Source organism: Bombina bombina, chromosome 4 (assembly GCF_027579735.1).
Source record: "Bombina bombina isolate aBomBom1 chromosome 4, aBomBom1.pri, whole genome shotgun sequence".
In the NCBI taxonomy this organism is placed as follows: domain Eukaryota; kingdom Metazoa; phylum Chordata; class Amphibia; order Anura; family Bombinatoridae; genus Bombina; species Bombina bombina.
The window spans coordinates 445,794,729-445,811,443 of record NC_069502.1 but is presented as its reverse complement, the minus strand read 5'-3'; the positions used below and the strand labels follow the sequence as shown (position 1 = coordinate 445,811,443).

At 39.3% G+C, this 16,715-nt stretch overlaps 1 protein-coding gene across 1 annotated transcript in view; it reads left to right on the top strand.

The window, feature by feature from the left end:
• Positions 1–8,687: 8,687 nt before the first annotated feature.
• The window catches only part of ALPI (alkaline phosphatase, intestinal), a 140,177-nt gene continuing 132,149 nt past the window's right edge, over positions 8,688–16,715 (top strand). Inside the window, exons 1-3 of the mRNA XM_053711912.1 lie at positions 8,688–8,703; positions 9,154–9,270; positions 9,507–9,622. Coding sequence (XP_053567887.1) covers positions 8,688–8,703; positions 9,154–9,270; positions 9,507–9,622 — 249 coding nt within the window. The remainder of the gene's footprint in view (positions 8,704–9,153; positions 9,271–9,506; positions 9,623–16,715) is intronic.

Genomic DNA, 16,715 nt, shown 5'->3' with positions numbered 1-16,715 from the left:
AGGAGGTGCCAGGACCCTATATAATGGCTGCCCCATGTTCCCCTGCTATCATCGGTCCTCATTTGCCCACCATTGCTTTGCCCAAATTCACAACATCTCTGCCTGACCTTTCCTACAGAACATCTGACCAGCCAACGGACTGCTCGACCCCGGCTACAAACCACTAAACCCTGTCCTGTTGTGGCCCGCCCACAAAAACACTGGTTAGACAAGTGCCCCCATAAGAAAGCCTGGAGACGACACTTGAATCCAGTGTTTTATGGACACTGAAATTTGACACATTTCTTTATTAAATTTAAACTACAAACATAATTACATTTATTTATAATTATAATTTATATATGTAATTACTAATAATTTCAGCGTGGAAGATGTTATTTACATTTAACTAATCTGTTTTCTGTGATTTATTTACGTGGCAGAATTGATCACGGTCACCATGATGGAAAGGCAAAGCAGTCATTGACTGAGGCTGTTGAATTTGACAAAGCCATTGAAAGAGCCGGAAAACTAACTGGAGAGAGTGACACTCTTACTGTGGTGACTGCTGACCACTCTCACGTGTTTGCTTTTGGGGGATACACAAACCGTGGTGATAGCATCTTTGGTGAGATTTGACAAATATAAGTCCTGTTGTATTACTTGTGAAAAGTTTAATTGCAGATTATTTATTTCCTTAATGTGTTTGTGGAGAAATGTTCATTTACAAATAAACAAGTCTGCCAAAAAGTTTCTCTAAATAATTTTTTCCAATTTAAAATGTACTGAATCACTGCAACTCTCTGAGATTCCTGTGGTATTCTGTTAATCCACATACATGTAATGTGAGCTAGTTTTTTATTTTACATTGTTTAAGAATAAAATATCAACACTAATATTACTGTTAGACTAGTGGTTTATATATCAGGTTATAAATTCTTAAAAATATTTAATGCTGTGATGCATGCCTGAAATATTAAAGAGACACTCAAGTCAAAATTAAACTTTCATGATTCAGGCAGAGCAGCAACAACTTTCCAATTTACTTCCATTAACAAAATGTGACCAGTATTTTTATATTTACACTTTTTGAGTCACTAGTTTCTACTGAGCATGTGCAAGAATGCACAGAATATATGTATATGCATTTGTGATTGGCTGATGGCTGTCACATGATACATTAGGAGTGGAAATAGACATAACATTGAAATTTCTCAGAAAAAAAATCTTCTACTCATTTGAAGTTCAGACCATGGGGCATATTTATCAAGCTCTGTATGGAGCTTGAGGCCCCTTGTTTCCGGCGAGCCTTTAGGCTTGCCGGAAACAGAAGTTATGATGCAGCGGTCTAAAGACCGCTGCTCTATAACTTGTCCGCCTGCTCTGAGGCTGCGGACAGAAATCAACCTGATCGAATACGATCTGGTTGATTGGCCTCAAATCTGCAGGTGCAATGATAAATGCCGACAGCGTATGCTCTCTGCATTTATCCATGTGCAGCGGACATGATACGCTACTTAGTATCATGTCCAATCGCACATTGTTAAATATACCCCTAAGTGCTATTGCGTTGTGTTTTTATCATGCATGTGTTGATTATGCAAATTTACTTTATTAACTGGTCCTCTACAGTGCAAAAGGCCGTGGAGCAAAATTGTTTTGGGGCTCCCAAAGGTAACTCAGTAGCAACAATAGTAATAATATGCATGCTGCTCTGTATAATGATTTTGAGGATGATAGACAGACCTGCAACCTTCACTAAGAAAAGACTCTTCTTCATTAGGATTATACACACAGGCAGGGCCAGCTCAAATATTGTATTGCTTGGGACCAAGAATGCAATGACGCCTCGCACCCTCAGTAGTAACATTACTGGTTAGCATATCAACCTTCTAGCCTGGCAGCTTGAAGTAACTTTGTTTATTACAATTTTCAAAATACAGAACAAGAAATACCCTTTAGAGTTTGGGAGTAAAACATAGCACAGAGATATATACTAAAGGAAAGACTGTTCTAACTGAGGAAGTGTTAGACATTTAAAGGGAATGCACAGGTTTTAAATGCGTCCCTTAATTAAAATGCCCCTAGGGATACTAAAGTAATGTATAAAAATTAACTAATAATAATAAGATTACATTTATTTGATTTAGTTTTTATTTCATATTACAAATTATGACCAGTTTGCAGCCCTCAATTACTTCCATTCTTTAAGTTTTGGGGCGTTATTCTACTCATATGAAGCATTGTAAAGGTAAAATAACGGAATCACTTGTATTTAAATAATCTGAATAGCGATATTCTTAATAACCTTGTTCTTTGGGTAGCACTGAAAGGTCTTTTGTACATTGCAGGTCTGGCTCCTGATAATGGCTCTGACAAAATACCATTTACCAGCCTGTTGTATGGCAATGGACCTGGATTTAAGCTTGTTAATGGGTCACGTGAGGATATCACCACCATTAATACAGGTACAACCAGAAGATCAGTACATTTACTTAAAATGCTTATTATAAGCGTTGCTGTGAGATTTGATAATGTTTTAAAGCGTGAAAAATTAAATAAGATGAGAAAGAGGAACATTTTTCATGATTTAAATAGAACATGTGATTTTTAAACAACTTTTAAATTTAATTATTTTATCCAATTTGCTTTATTCTCTTGGTATGCTTTTTTGAAGGAGCAGCAGTGTACTACTGGGAGCTATCTGAAGACATCTGGTGAACCAATGAAAAGAGGCATTTTTGTTCAGCCACCAATCAGCAGCTAGTTCCCAGTAATACATTGCTGTTCCTGAGCCTGCCTAGATATGTCTTTCATCTAAGGATACCAAGAGAATAAAACAATTTAGATAATAGAAGCAAATTGGAAATTTGTTTATAATCACATGCTCTGTCTGAATAATGAAATACATTTTTGGGGTTTCATGTCCCTTTAAAGGGGGCTATAGTGTTATTCTTTTTATACCTACATAGTGATTTGACTTTAAATTTGGAAGGACATAGTGGAGGAAGCTTTAATATCCTCTGAAAACATACAGTAACTCATTTTGCTGTTTCCATCAGTATTAATATTGTGTGCATATTTACTTGAAAAAGTGAAATATTCAAGTTGGTAAACATTGCTTTGTCAAGCAACCATGGGGCAAACTCTGATCTCTAAGTATTACAGAAACATGAATTGCAGCTCACTCCCCTATCTGTGTTACTAGATGCTAAATGTGTAAAGTAATTAGTATACTGAGTTACCATCAATTAAGAAAGTAAAAATCACTGCTTTGTGCTGGATATTTGCACTGGAGGGATTAAATTACTGTTCTGTTATTTTGCTGTAAGTTAATGTTATACAAACAGCGTTCTGTGTGTTACAGATGGTTAGTGTGGTAATATCACTTGTATGTCTATTACTGGCAGAATAGTAAGCAAAAGTCACTGCTGTATATTATGCTTTCTTGAAGTATATCATTTTTGTGTGTGTTATATTTAGCAAAGGAGGTCTCATTTGTGTAAAATATATATGGCCAGGTTGGAAACAAGGTCTAGGGAGGGTTTTTTGGTAAGGCAAAAGATTTTCCCTATGGACTGTAGCCCCTGGTCTGTTTGGCAGTTTATCAATGACTCTCGGATTTCTCATCTCCTGCCTCAATTTTTTATAACTACTCGTGAATGGTTTCAAAAGAGAAAAACAATGTTACAGAAATGTTCAAGAGTTTTCACTATCTATCATCTGATAACCAGTTGTTTTTAGGACATGATAATATGCAGCTAATTGTGTGACAAATATGTGTCTCATTTCTGAGATGTAATTAGTTGTTAAAAGCTTTAACAAGGAAGCAGAAACAGCCATGTTAATTATTTTTTTTCACTTCATTTCTGTACAATTATGTATGATGTTTCAACATCAGGGCCTATGCAAATAATGGGAGTTTTTGCAAAACCTGGTTTGTGTGGTAGATCCATTGATTTGTAAAATGGTCAACAGAAAATACTGATAAACGTTTTAGGGCTTAGTTATTTGTTCTAATACCATCTGTGACTTACCGCCATCATTTTCTTCTACCAACAGAAAGCAATGATTACCTGCAGCAGGCCGCAGTTCCTCTTTCATCAGAAACTCATGGGGGTGAAGATGTAGCAATTATGGCCAAAGGTCCCCAGGCGCACCTCTTTCATGGAGTCCATGAACAGCATTACATTGCCCATGTCATGGCGTACGCTGCCTGTCTGGAGCCCTACACAGACTGCCCTCCCTTACCAAATCTAAGCACCACCATATTCTCTGCCTCTTTAGTTCCATTCGTCATGATATGGGCAGCTGTGATGTTCATTTGTTGATGTTTTTATACATTGTATATGTTTTAATGACTTTTTTACCATTAGATGATGGCAGAGAATTTAAAGTATAATTTCTCTATCATGCGAAGATTTTGGCTCATAAACCATTTATAAATAAAAGTACAAAAATATAAATAAAAATATATTATATAATTGATTTTCTAGTAATGTGTACTTTTTTTTTTTATTTCTATACAGTCTCCCTCTTACTTCCTGGAAAACAGATTGGAAATAGAAATCTGTTGACTTTCCATTCCAAATATATATATATATATATATATAAATCTTTATGAAATCTGGACTCTACCTGAGAAGGAACTAACGGCTAGATTACGAGTTTTGCGTTATGAGTGAAAAAGCAGCGTTAAGGCTCTTTTTGACTACCGCTGCTATTACGAGTCTTGCAGGTATATCTGTACCGCACACTTTTTTGTCCGTAACGCAACGTAACTACCGCAGCTTACAAAAAGTATTTTTTCAATGGGACTTCCACAGCGCCGGTATTACGAGTTTGCCTGGGAGGCCAAAAAGTGAGAGGTACAGCCTATACCGTCAAGATCCGTACCATAAACTGAAAGTTAGTAGTCATGGCTTTTATGTTACAAAGCTGTAACATAAAACTAAAGTGCTACAAAATACACTAACACCCATAAACTACCTATTAACATCTAAACCAAGGCCCTTCCACATCGCAAACACTAAAATAAAATTATTAACCCCTAATCTGCCGCTCCGGACATCGCCGCCACTATAATAAACATATTAACCCCTAAACCGTTGCACTCTCGCATCGTAAACACTAGTTACATTTTATTAATCCCTAATCTACTGTCCCTAACATTGCCGCAACCTACATTACTGTTATTAATCCCTAATCTGCTGTCCCTAACATCGCCGCCACTATACTAAAGTTATTAACCCCTAAACCTAACTCTAAGTCTATCCCTAACACCCCTAACTTTAATATAATTAAAATAAATCTAAATAAAAATTACTATCATTAACTAAATAATACCTATTTAAAACTAAATACTTACCTGTAAAATAAAACCTAAGCTAGCTACAATATAACTAATAGTTACATTGTATCTATCTTAGGTTTTATTTTTATTTCACAGGTAAGTTTGTATTTATTTTAACTAGGTAGACTAGTTAGTAAATAGTTATTAACTATTTACTAGCTACCTAGCTAAAATAAATACAAATTTATCTGTAAAATAAAACTTAACCTGAGTTACACTTACACCTAACCTTACACTACAATTAAATAAATTGCATAAATTAAATACAATTAACTAAATTATAATAAAACAAACACTAAATTACACAAATTAAAAAAGAAATTATCAAATATTTAACCTAATTACACCTAATCTAATAGCCCTATCAAAATAAAAAAGCCCCCCCAAAATATCCCCCCCACCTAGCCTACAATAAACTACCAATGGCCCTTAAAAGGGCCTTTTGCGGGGCATTGCCCCAAAGAAATCAGCTCTTATACATGTAAAAAAATAATACAAGCAACCCCCCAACAGTAAAACCCACCACCCACACAACCAAACCCCCCAAATAAAATCCTATCTAAAAAAACCTAAGCTCCCCATTGCCCTAAAAAGGGCATTTGTATGGGCATTGCCCTTAAAAGGGCATTTAGCTCTTTTTCCACCCAAACCCTAAGCTAAAAATAAAACTCACCCAATAAACCCTTAAAAAACCTAACACTAACCCCCGAAGACCCGACATCCATCCTCAACGAAGCAGCAGAAGTCCTCATCGAAGCCTGCAGAAGTCTTCATCCAACTGGACAGAATTCTTCATCCAGACGGCATCTTCTATCTTCATCCATCCGACGCGGAGCGGCTCCATCTTCAAGACATCCGGTGTGGAGCATCCTCTTCAATCGATGTCTCTTCCAGAATGAAGGTTCCTTTAAAAAAAATTCTATCAGCCAATAGGATTGAACTTGCATTCTATTGGCTGTTCCAATTAGCCAATAGAATGTGAGCTCAACCCTATTGGCTGATTGCATCAGCCAATAGGATTTTTTACCCTTTAATTCTGATTGGCTGATAGAATTCTATCAGCCAATCGGAATTCAAGGGACGCCATCTTGGATGATGTCCCTTTAAGGAACCTTCAATCTGGAAGAGCCGTCGATTGAAGAGGATGCTCCGCGCCGGATGTCTTGAAGATGGAGCCGCTCCGCACCGGATGGATGAAGATAGAAGATGCCATCTGGATGTAGACCTCTGCCCACTTGGATGAAGACTTTGGCCCGCTTGGATGAAGACTTCTGCTAGCTTCGATGAGGACTTCTGCCGCTTCATTGAGGGTGGATGTTGGGTCTTCAAAAACTGTAAGTGGATCTTCGGGGGTTAGTGTTAGGTTATTTTAAGGGTTTATCGGGTGGGTTTTAATTTTAGCTTAGGGTGGGGGCGGCAGATTAGGGGTTAATAAGTGTAGATAGGTGGAGGCGACATTGGGGGCGGCAGATTAGGGGTTAATAATAACTTTTTAGGGTAAGCATAATAGAAAAGGTCTAGAGCAAGGAGTAAGATGTTCTCTGGTTAAATGGTTTACTGTATATGCACAAATGAAGAAAGAACTTTGACCACCTCTCAATACAGTAGACAGTCTAGGTTTAATTGTTTCACCATTTGGATAGTGTGCTCCTCAGCCCAGTCATGCTCTACTAGTCATTGTCAAATCCTGCTCCAGCAACAGATTCGGTAGATTTAGGTTTCATGTTAATTGCTATTTAAGTGTTCTCTGGCTCCATATACCGATGTATGTTAACGTCTCCTACACTGCAGTTTTGGATCACTGGGTGCAGTTGGCTTTTTTATTAATTTACTTTTAAAAAAAATGTTTCCTGTTGGATTCAATTGTCAGTAGAAATACTGCTTGTGATTCATGCACCTGTATTGTCCCTGCAAGAGGTCCTGTGTAAGTTTTATTAGTTGTATGCTTATTTTATAGCAATTCTGTAGCCAGTTCTACTACAAGAGTTTCAGGCTTTAGGTCAGTCAGACTGTATGTCTCAGATGTCTCATGGGTTCTGTTGTGTTTCTGCTATGCTTATGTAGGAAGTTTACATTTTTCTCTCAAGATTAGGATTAAACTGTCATTTTAACAAAATTGGCTGCACAAATGCAACTTCAGTTTATGTTTGCTCTGCTAGAAGTGTTGTATGTTTTGAAACACTTCAGGTGGTTTTAGGGGTTTCTTCTGCTTTTTTCTAATTATCAGATTTACTTAATTTATATCACATACTCTGCAATATTTGCTGCAAATATACAGCTGTTTTTTTGTTTTGTTTTTTAATATAAGGTCATCAATTAATTCTTAAAAAAATATATGCACAAGTTTACTCGTATAGGTCTAGTGGAGCACTACTGAGCACAGGGTGTGCTATCAAGATCCCGGGACCGTGCTAAGATTAGCGTGCAATCTGGTATTACAGAATAGCCGCACTAAACATTGCTCATGTGTTGTGAGTTATGTATTTCGCTGGAGCGCAAAACATATGAGCACTAAAAAAAGCTAACGTGACTTGAGACTTGAAGAGAGCTATTTGTAAACAATTGAATATATTCCAGCAGATAACATTTGGGAACAAATTAAAGGGGAGATAACTTTACAGTAGACTGTCACTTTAAATAGAGTATAAGCAGAAAAAAACAGACCAGTTGCATTCCACCTACAACTACGAGTTTTATATATAAAGCATTAGCTGTGAAAGTCTTTCTAAATGTTGACAATTTCAGTATCATGTATATTTTATTATTGTTTCCTTTCAAAATAACACATAACAACATTAGATCCTTGGTCTACCCCAGATACAGGTATACAAGGTTCACAAATGAGTTTTCTATACAATCTACCCTGGTTTATGATTAAACTATACATCAGCTCCCCATTTAGCTGCTACTTCTGACATTTCTATATGTAAAATTGTAAACCAAGATGCTTCCAAGAAAACGAAAAAATAGGATCTCATTTTTCTCTTTGAGATACATTTACAGTATAAATGATTGTATTATATTATTTTGTAAAATACAATGCAGCATACATGTGCTAAAAAATAAATATGTTTGTCACAATATGAAAGTGGAGAAAGGTTGCAAACATGACATATTTGTTGGCATTAGTTTCTGACTGGGCTGGGGTCCACGGAGCAAAGCTCAAGTGCCTGGAAGAGAAATACTTCTTATTAAAGCTAAAATATCAAAAGGTGTGTCAGACGAGGGAACTCTCTCAGCACAATGGAACATCTAAGGAGTCTGAGTCTGATTCTCATATGGAATTGCCTGTCTACTATTTTCTGCGCCTCAATACCAGGTGGGTTACTTGCAGTATAGTTTTACATTCCTCAACATGACCACCTTACAAAGTACAGTAAGGTAACAAAGACTGAAACCAGAACTGGGGTAAAACTATGAAAATGTTGGAGTAATTGGAGAGTGCCCCAGCACTTGTAGCACATAACATTTTCATTAATATTGAGTGACAAAGTATAGACATGCTACACTATCATTCAGATGGAACAGTATTTTTATCAGCTATCATAGTTTATTATACAAGAAAGCAATTACCAGATACCTATTTTTTATTGGGAAAATAATCAAATGGAATATATGTATACACATAGTTTAGGAAGCAATACATTCTAATAAAACATCCTTCTACTAACTTATGAGGGAGGCTTTGCATTGCCTTGTGACAGTGATTGATTTATCTTCAAGAAGTTCTCGTTGCCTACAAAGGTAGTGTATGATTTAGTTAGGTTGATGGACTTCAGTTTGAATTTTCTTTTTTCCATCTCTATTTCCTCTGCTCTCAGTGGAAGAAACCACACCAGAGTTCTGGAATAAGAAGATGCAAACAAGGATTGATGAAGCATTGAAACTAAAGTCCATTGAACACCGTGCTAAAAATCTGATCCTCTTCTTGGGAGATGGTAAGAACTTGTTTTTTTGCGCAAGTACCTTATAGTAAATGTGTACTGTTCTGGTAATTCACCTTTTATATCAAGTCTACTTTTGTTTTCTTTTGAGCAACTTATCAAATGTGTAGGTATACAACTAATTATCAAACATCCTGAGGACTCTGTCATAGATCTATTTCTACATATGTATGGTTATACCATAGCTGCTCCACATGATATTATATAAGAACTGTGTTTTTTTCCTTTAGGTATGGGAGTTCCTACTCTGACAGCCACCAGAATCTGGAGTGGGCAGCTGGATGGGAAGCTTGGGGAAGAAAATGAGCTCAATATGGATAAGTTTCCTTATGTTGCTCTATCCAAGGTGACCCCTTTAAAAATAATAGAAAAGCAATACCTATAACACTAAGTAATTATAAATATGTATAGTAACTAACAAATGTTGATGGAGGGGAGGGTCTGTTGCACATAACTAGTCCATCCATGACAGAGCAAATTCCTTGATTACATAATGTAACAGTGCCCTGCCATATAATGGGTATACAAAGACAAAGGTTGTATTCCTGAAGATAAGGTATTAGGTTATTGACTGTTATCTGCCCTTTAATGTTATTAAATAATAAGGAAGTTTGTTTTAATCTAATTGTCATGATTAGTAGAGACATGTCAAGTAGTGCATATAGTTTTTATATTTACAACATTATGGGCCAGATCAGGAGTGGTGCGTTAAAGGGACAGTCAAGTCCAAAATAAACTTTCATGATTCAGATATGGCATGTAATTTTAAACAACTTTCCAATTTACTTTTATCACCAATTTTGCTTTGATTTCTTGGTATTCTTAGTTGAAAGTTAAACCTCAGAGGTTAATATGCTAATTTCTTAGACCTTGAAGGTCTAATCTGAAAGCATTTTGAGTTTTTCACCACTAGAGGGCATTAGTTCATGTGTTTCACATAGATAACATTGAGCTCACGCACGTGAATTTACCGAGGAGTGAGCACCGATTGGCTAAAATGCAAGTCTGTCAAATGACATAATAAGGGGCAGTCTGCAGAGGCTTAGATACAAGGTAATTACAGAGGTAAAAAGTGTATTTTATAACTGTGTTGGTTATGCAAAACTGAGCAATGGGTAATAAAGGGATTATCTATCTTTTTAAACAACAATTATGGTGTTCACTGTCCCTTTAACAGTAATGTGTGAGCCATAGGTGTTTGCACGTCTGGTTTTCCGCTCTTGTATTACAAGTTTAAAATAAAAGTGATCGCTTGAGCGCAATTGAAGTTAATGCGTGTCGGGTTAGGACTACCTCAGAGCTCTGGTTAACATCAAAAACACATAACAAAGTACAGTTACACTCATAATAACACCATCTAACACCATCTAATTAAAACATATTGCAGAAAAAAGTTATAAGGGCTCAAACGATATGAGGTCTAAAGGGTTAGGTTGAAAAAAAAGCAGGCAGGGCTTTCACATAGAGATGTCTAAATTTGTATATGTATACATATATATTTACAGACTTATACACATAAATATTTATGTACACATATATAGACATATATATAAATGCATTGGATCCATTTGATGTTAAAGGGACAGTCAAGTAAAAATTTTATCTTTCATGATTCAGATAAAGCATGCAATTTTAAACAACTTTCCAATTTACTTTTATCATCAAAGTTGCCTTGTTCATTTGGTATTCTTTGTTAAAAGCTAAACTTTGGTAGGCTCTTAAACTGATTTCTAAGCCATTCAAGGCCGCCTCTTATTTCAGTGCATTTGACAGTTTTCACAGTTAGACAGAGCTAGTTCATTTGTGTCATATAGATAGCATCACGCTCACTCCCGTGAAGTTATTTATGAGTCAGCACTGATTGGTTAAAATACAAGTCTGTCAAAAGAACTGAGATAAGAAGGCAGTCTGCAGAGGCTTAAATTCAAGACAATCACAGAGGTAAAAAGTATAAAACCGTGTTGGCTATGCAAAACTGAGGAAAGGGTAATAAAGGGATTATCTATCTTTTTAAACAATACACATTTTCAAGTAGACTGTCCCTTTAAGTAGATTGAAACATGTAAAAGCATATTTAATAAAGTGTTATACTGCGTATTTACTGTAAATATTTCCCATTCCAATGTTCTGCACATAGCAGTATATTTTCCTGCCTCTCCCCCCTTCAATCCATCCTAAATGCCTCTGCCAGGCTGATCCACCTTTCCCGTCGCTCTGTATCTATTTATCTATTGGGTTCTTGTAAAGCATGGCTATTCACCCGTAAGGGTCTCAAGGCAATGAGGGTTGCAGTTCAGTCGAAGAGCCAGGTCTTGAGGTCCATTCTGAACTTTCGCAGCAGGTGAAGTGTGTGGAAGCATGCAGAAGAGACGGCATTGATTTGCTGGTCCATGGAGAGCGATGAGTCCAGGATGACGCCTAGATTTCGTGCATGGTCGGTGAGGGTTTGAGGGTGTCCGAGGGCTGTGGGCCACTAGGAGTTATTCCAAGCGGATGTGGTGGGACCGAGGAGGAGGACTTCGGGTCTGATCTGCGTTCAGCTTTAGGCAGTTGTAGCTCATCCAGGTGGTGACTGCTGTCAGCCCTTCGTGGACGTTTCTCTTGGTGGTGGTGGGGTCACTGGTGAGTGAGATGATTAGCTGGGTGCCATCGACATAGGAGACGATGTTGAGGTTGAGTCGTCGGGCGATGGCGGAGAGAGGGGCAATGTAGATGTTGAATAGGGTGGGGCTCAGTGAAGAGCCTTGGGGTACACCGCAGCTGATTTCTGTGGGCTTGGAGGTGAAGGGTGGGAGTCTAACTTTCTGGGTTCTGCCGATGAGGAAGGAAGTGATTCATTCCAGGGCATTGTCGCGTATGCCGGCATCGTGTAGTCGGTTGCGGAGGGTGAGGTGGGAGACAGTGTTGAATGCTGCTGAGAGGTCTAGGAGAATGAGGGCGGTGGTCTCTCCTCGATCGAGTAGGACGAGGATGTCATCTGTGGCGGCAAGGAGGGCGGTCTTGGTGCTGTGGTTGCTCCTGAAACCGGATTGGGAGGGGTCCAGGGTGTGGTTGGCTTCGATGTAGTCAACGAGTTGCGCATTGATGGACTTTTCGATGACTTTGGCCGCAAAGGGGAGCAAAGAGATTGGGCGGTAGTTCTTCAGATCATTGGAGTCAGCCGTGGGTTTTTTCAGTAGGGGTTTTAATTCTGCGTGCTTCCAGTAATCCGGGAAGGTGCCGGTTTCGATGGAGCAGTTGATGGTGCTGCAGAGCTCGGGGGCGATGGTGTCACCCGCTTTGTTGAAAATGTGATGCGGGCATGGGTCCAAGGGTGCTCCGGAGTGGATCGATCTCATGATTCTGATGGTGTCCTCTGTGGTGAGGGGGCTCCAGATGGTCAGTGGGTGGTAGGCAGTGGTGTATTTGGGTGAGGTATCGGTGGGAGTTGGAGGGTAGGCGGTGGTGGGTGAGTTCTGGGGCGCGAAGCTGTCATAGATGTCGACGATCTTGCGGTGGAAGTACATTGCGAGGTTATCGCAGAGGTCCTGGGAGGGCGGGATGTCATTGGTGTCGCTGTTGGGATTGGAGAATTCCTTGATGACTGTGAATAGCTCCTTGCTGTTGTGGACGTTGGCATTGATTCTATCTTGGATGGCTGTCTTCTTGGTGGTTTTGATGAGGTGGTGGTGGGTAGTGATGGCTTCTTTGTAGGCTGTTTTATCTGCTGCACCTCTCTGTGAGTCCCTTCATTGGCTCCCCATACACAGCAGAATAAAATTCAAAATTCTCACCCTTGCATACAAAGCGCTCACCAACACCGCTCCCCCCTACCTATCCTCTCTAATAAACAAGTATACTCTAGCCCGCCCACTAAGATCCAACAATGACCTGCTCCTTGCATCTGCGACTATCACCTCTTCCCATGCTAGACTGCAGGACTTCTGTCGTGCAGCACCTACCCTCTGGAACACTCTCCCTTGTGCTGTTAGGCTTTGCCTTAATCTTTCTTCCTTTAAATGCTCCCTGAAGACTTTTCTGTTCAGGGAAGCCTACCACCCAACTCAATCCTAAATTAATTTCACTTACCTAACATTTCCCTCATCTAACTCTGCATTAACATCTTTCTCAAACTTGCAGTCCTCACCTCCTGTTTCTCAACCTCCTACCCTTCTAGAATGTAAATTTCCATGGGAATAGGGCCCTCGATTCCTCCTGTATGTGTTTGTAAATGTTGTCCTGTCTCTTAGAAGTTTTATATTATTGTTTTATTTAAATGAACTGTATCCAGGGACAGCGCTGCGGAATATGATGGCGCTTCATAAATAAAGTATAATAATAATAAATACATATTCCTATAGATATCTGTATATATCTATACCTATATGTAATCATGTATATATATATATATATGTATAAATATATATTTGTGCAAAATACGATCAGATGTATATAGAAATATGTATTTATGAATAAATAGAATATAGTCTTCTTTGTGAAGAACATTGGACTGTGAAATATTTATATTTTCATTTCGTGTTAGCACACCTGAGAATATGAGATCAGGTTTGCACGCAAGTAGAGTATAAGGGGTAGCTTTACCATGGTGCGGACAGACATGATCCGCTATAGCGAATCATGTCCGCCGCACATCGATAAATGCCAATAGCATTCACTGTCTGCATTTATCATTGCACCAGCAGTTCTTGTGAACTGCTGGTGCAATACCGCCCCCTGCAGATTTGGGGCCAATCGGCCACTAGCAGGGGGTGTCAATCAACCTTATCGTATTCGATCGGGCTGATTGCTGTCCGCCACCTCAGAGGGGGCGGACGAGTTAAGGAGCAGCGATCTTAGGACCGCTGCTTCTTAACTTCCGCTTCAGGCGGAACTGAAGCGGAGTGGGTCAGAAGCAGCATCCGCTGCTTCATAAATAGACCCCTTAGGTTTATTCCCACTTTTTTTGCTTCCATTGACTTCTAGGGGGAATAGGTTATCACACGCAATATTCGGCTTTTTACGCAAGCAAATATTGCTGGTTTCTGTCTTTCTGTTTACTCTCTTTCTAATTATTCCTTACTTTTTTGAGTATATTTAATATTTGACAATCTCTGTGCGGCTTTTTTCTGCCAATAATTCATTGTGAGAGGCAGGGAAAAGAGGAGTTGTAAATTACTATATCTTTGGTGCTGTAAGTTCATATATATATATATATATATATATATATATACAGGGAGTGCAGAATTATTAGGCAAATGAGTATTTTGACCACATCATCCTCTTTATGCATGTTGTCTTACTCCAAGCTGTATAGGCTCGAAAGCCTACTACCAATTAAGCATATTAGGTGATGTGCATCTCTGTAATGAGAAGGGGTGTGGTCTAATGACATCAACACCCTATATCAGGTGTGCATAATTATTAGGCAACTTCCTTTCCTTTGGCAAAATGGGTCAAAAGAAGGACTTGACAGGCTCAGAAAAGTCAAAAATAGTGAGATATCTTGCAGAGGGATGCAGCACTCTTAAAATTGCAAAGCTTCTGAAGCGTGATCATTGAACAATCAAGCGTTTCATTCAAAATAGTCAACAGGGTCGCAAGAAGCGTGTGGAAAAACCAAGGCGCAAAATAACTGCCCATGAACTGAGAAAAGTCAAGCGTGCAGCTGCCAAGATGCCACTTGCCACCAGTTTGGCCATATTTCAGAGCTGCAACATCACTGGAGTGCCCAATAGCACAAGGTGTGCAATACTCAGAGACATGGCCAAGGTAAGAAAGGCTGAAAGACGACCACCACTGAACAAGACACACAAGCTGAAACATCAAGACTGGGCCAAGAAATATCTCAAGACTGATTTTTCTAAGGTTTTATGGACTGATGAAATGAGAGTGAGTCTTGATGGGCCAGATGGATGGGCCCGTGGCTGGATTGGTAAAGGGCAGAGAGCTCCAGTCCGACTCAGACGCCAGCAAGGTGGAGGTGGAGTACTGGTTTGGGCTGGTATCATCAAAGATGAGCTTGTGGGGCCTTTTCGGGTTGAGGATGGAGTCAAGCTCAACTCCCAGTCCTACTGCCAGTTTCTGGAAGACACCTTCTTCAAGCAGTGGTACAGGAAGAAGTCTGCATCCTTCAAGAAAAACATGATTTTCATGCAGGACAATGCTCCATCACACGCATCCAAGTACTCCACAGCGTGGCTGGCAAGAAAGGGTATAAAAGAAGAAAATCTAATGACATGGCCTCCTTGTTCACCTGATCTGAACCCCATTGAGAACCTGTGGTCCATCATCAAATGTGAGATTTACAAGGAGGGAAAACAGTACACCTCTCTGAACAGTGTCTGGGAGGCTGTGGTTGCTGCTGCACGCAATGTTGATGGTGAACAGATCAAAACACTGACAGAATCCATGGATGGCAGGCTTTTGAGTGTCCTTGCAAAGAAAGGTGGCTATATTGGTCACTGATTTGTTTTTGTTTTGTTTTTGAATGTCAGAAATGTATATTTGTGAATGTTGAGATGTTATATTGGTTTCACTGGTAAAAAAAAATAATTGAAATGGGTATATATTTGTTTTTTGTTAAGTTGCCTAATAATTATGCACAGTAATAGTCACCTGCACACACAGATATCCCTCTAAAATAGCTAAAACTAAAAACAAACTAAAAACTACTTCCAAAAATATTCAGCTTTGATATTAATGAGTTTTTTGGGTTCATTGAGAACATGGTTGTTGTTCAATAATAAAATTAATCCTCAAAAATACAACTTGCCTAATAATTCTGCACTCCCTGTATATATATATTTATATATATATATATATATATTTATATATATATATATATATATATATATATACTAGTCCTAAAGCCTGTGCACATGAGCCATTTTTTGCAGTACAGCGGTCCCACCCCTTGCTCTCTCTCTATCCCCCCTCTCTTTTGTGCTCTCTCCCCCCTCTCTTTTGTGCTCTCTCCCCCTCTTTTTTGCGCTCTCTCCCCCCACTCTTTTGCGCTCTCTCCCCCCTTTCTTTTGCGCTCTCTTCCCCTCTCTTTTGTGCTCTCTCTCCCCCCTCTCTTTTGCGCTCTCTCCCCCCTCTCTTTTGCGCTCTCTCCCCCCTCTCTTTTGCGCACTCTCCCCCCTGTCTTTTGTGCACTCTCCCCCCTCTCTTTTGTGCTCTCTCCCCCCTCTCTTGTGTGCTCTCCCCCCCCTCTCTTTTGTGCTCTCCCCCCTCTCTTTTGTGCTCTCCCCCCTCTCTTTTGCTGTCTCTCTCCCCCCTCTCTTTTGCTGTCTCTCTCCCCCCTCTCTTTTGCTGTCTCTCTCCCCTTCTCTTTTGCTGTCTCTCTCCCCCCTCTCTTTTGCTGTCTCTCTACTCCCTCTCTTTTGCTGTCTCTCTCCCTCCTCTCTTTTGCTGTCTCTCTCCCCCTCTCTTTTGCGCTCTCTCCCCCCTCTCTTTTGCGC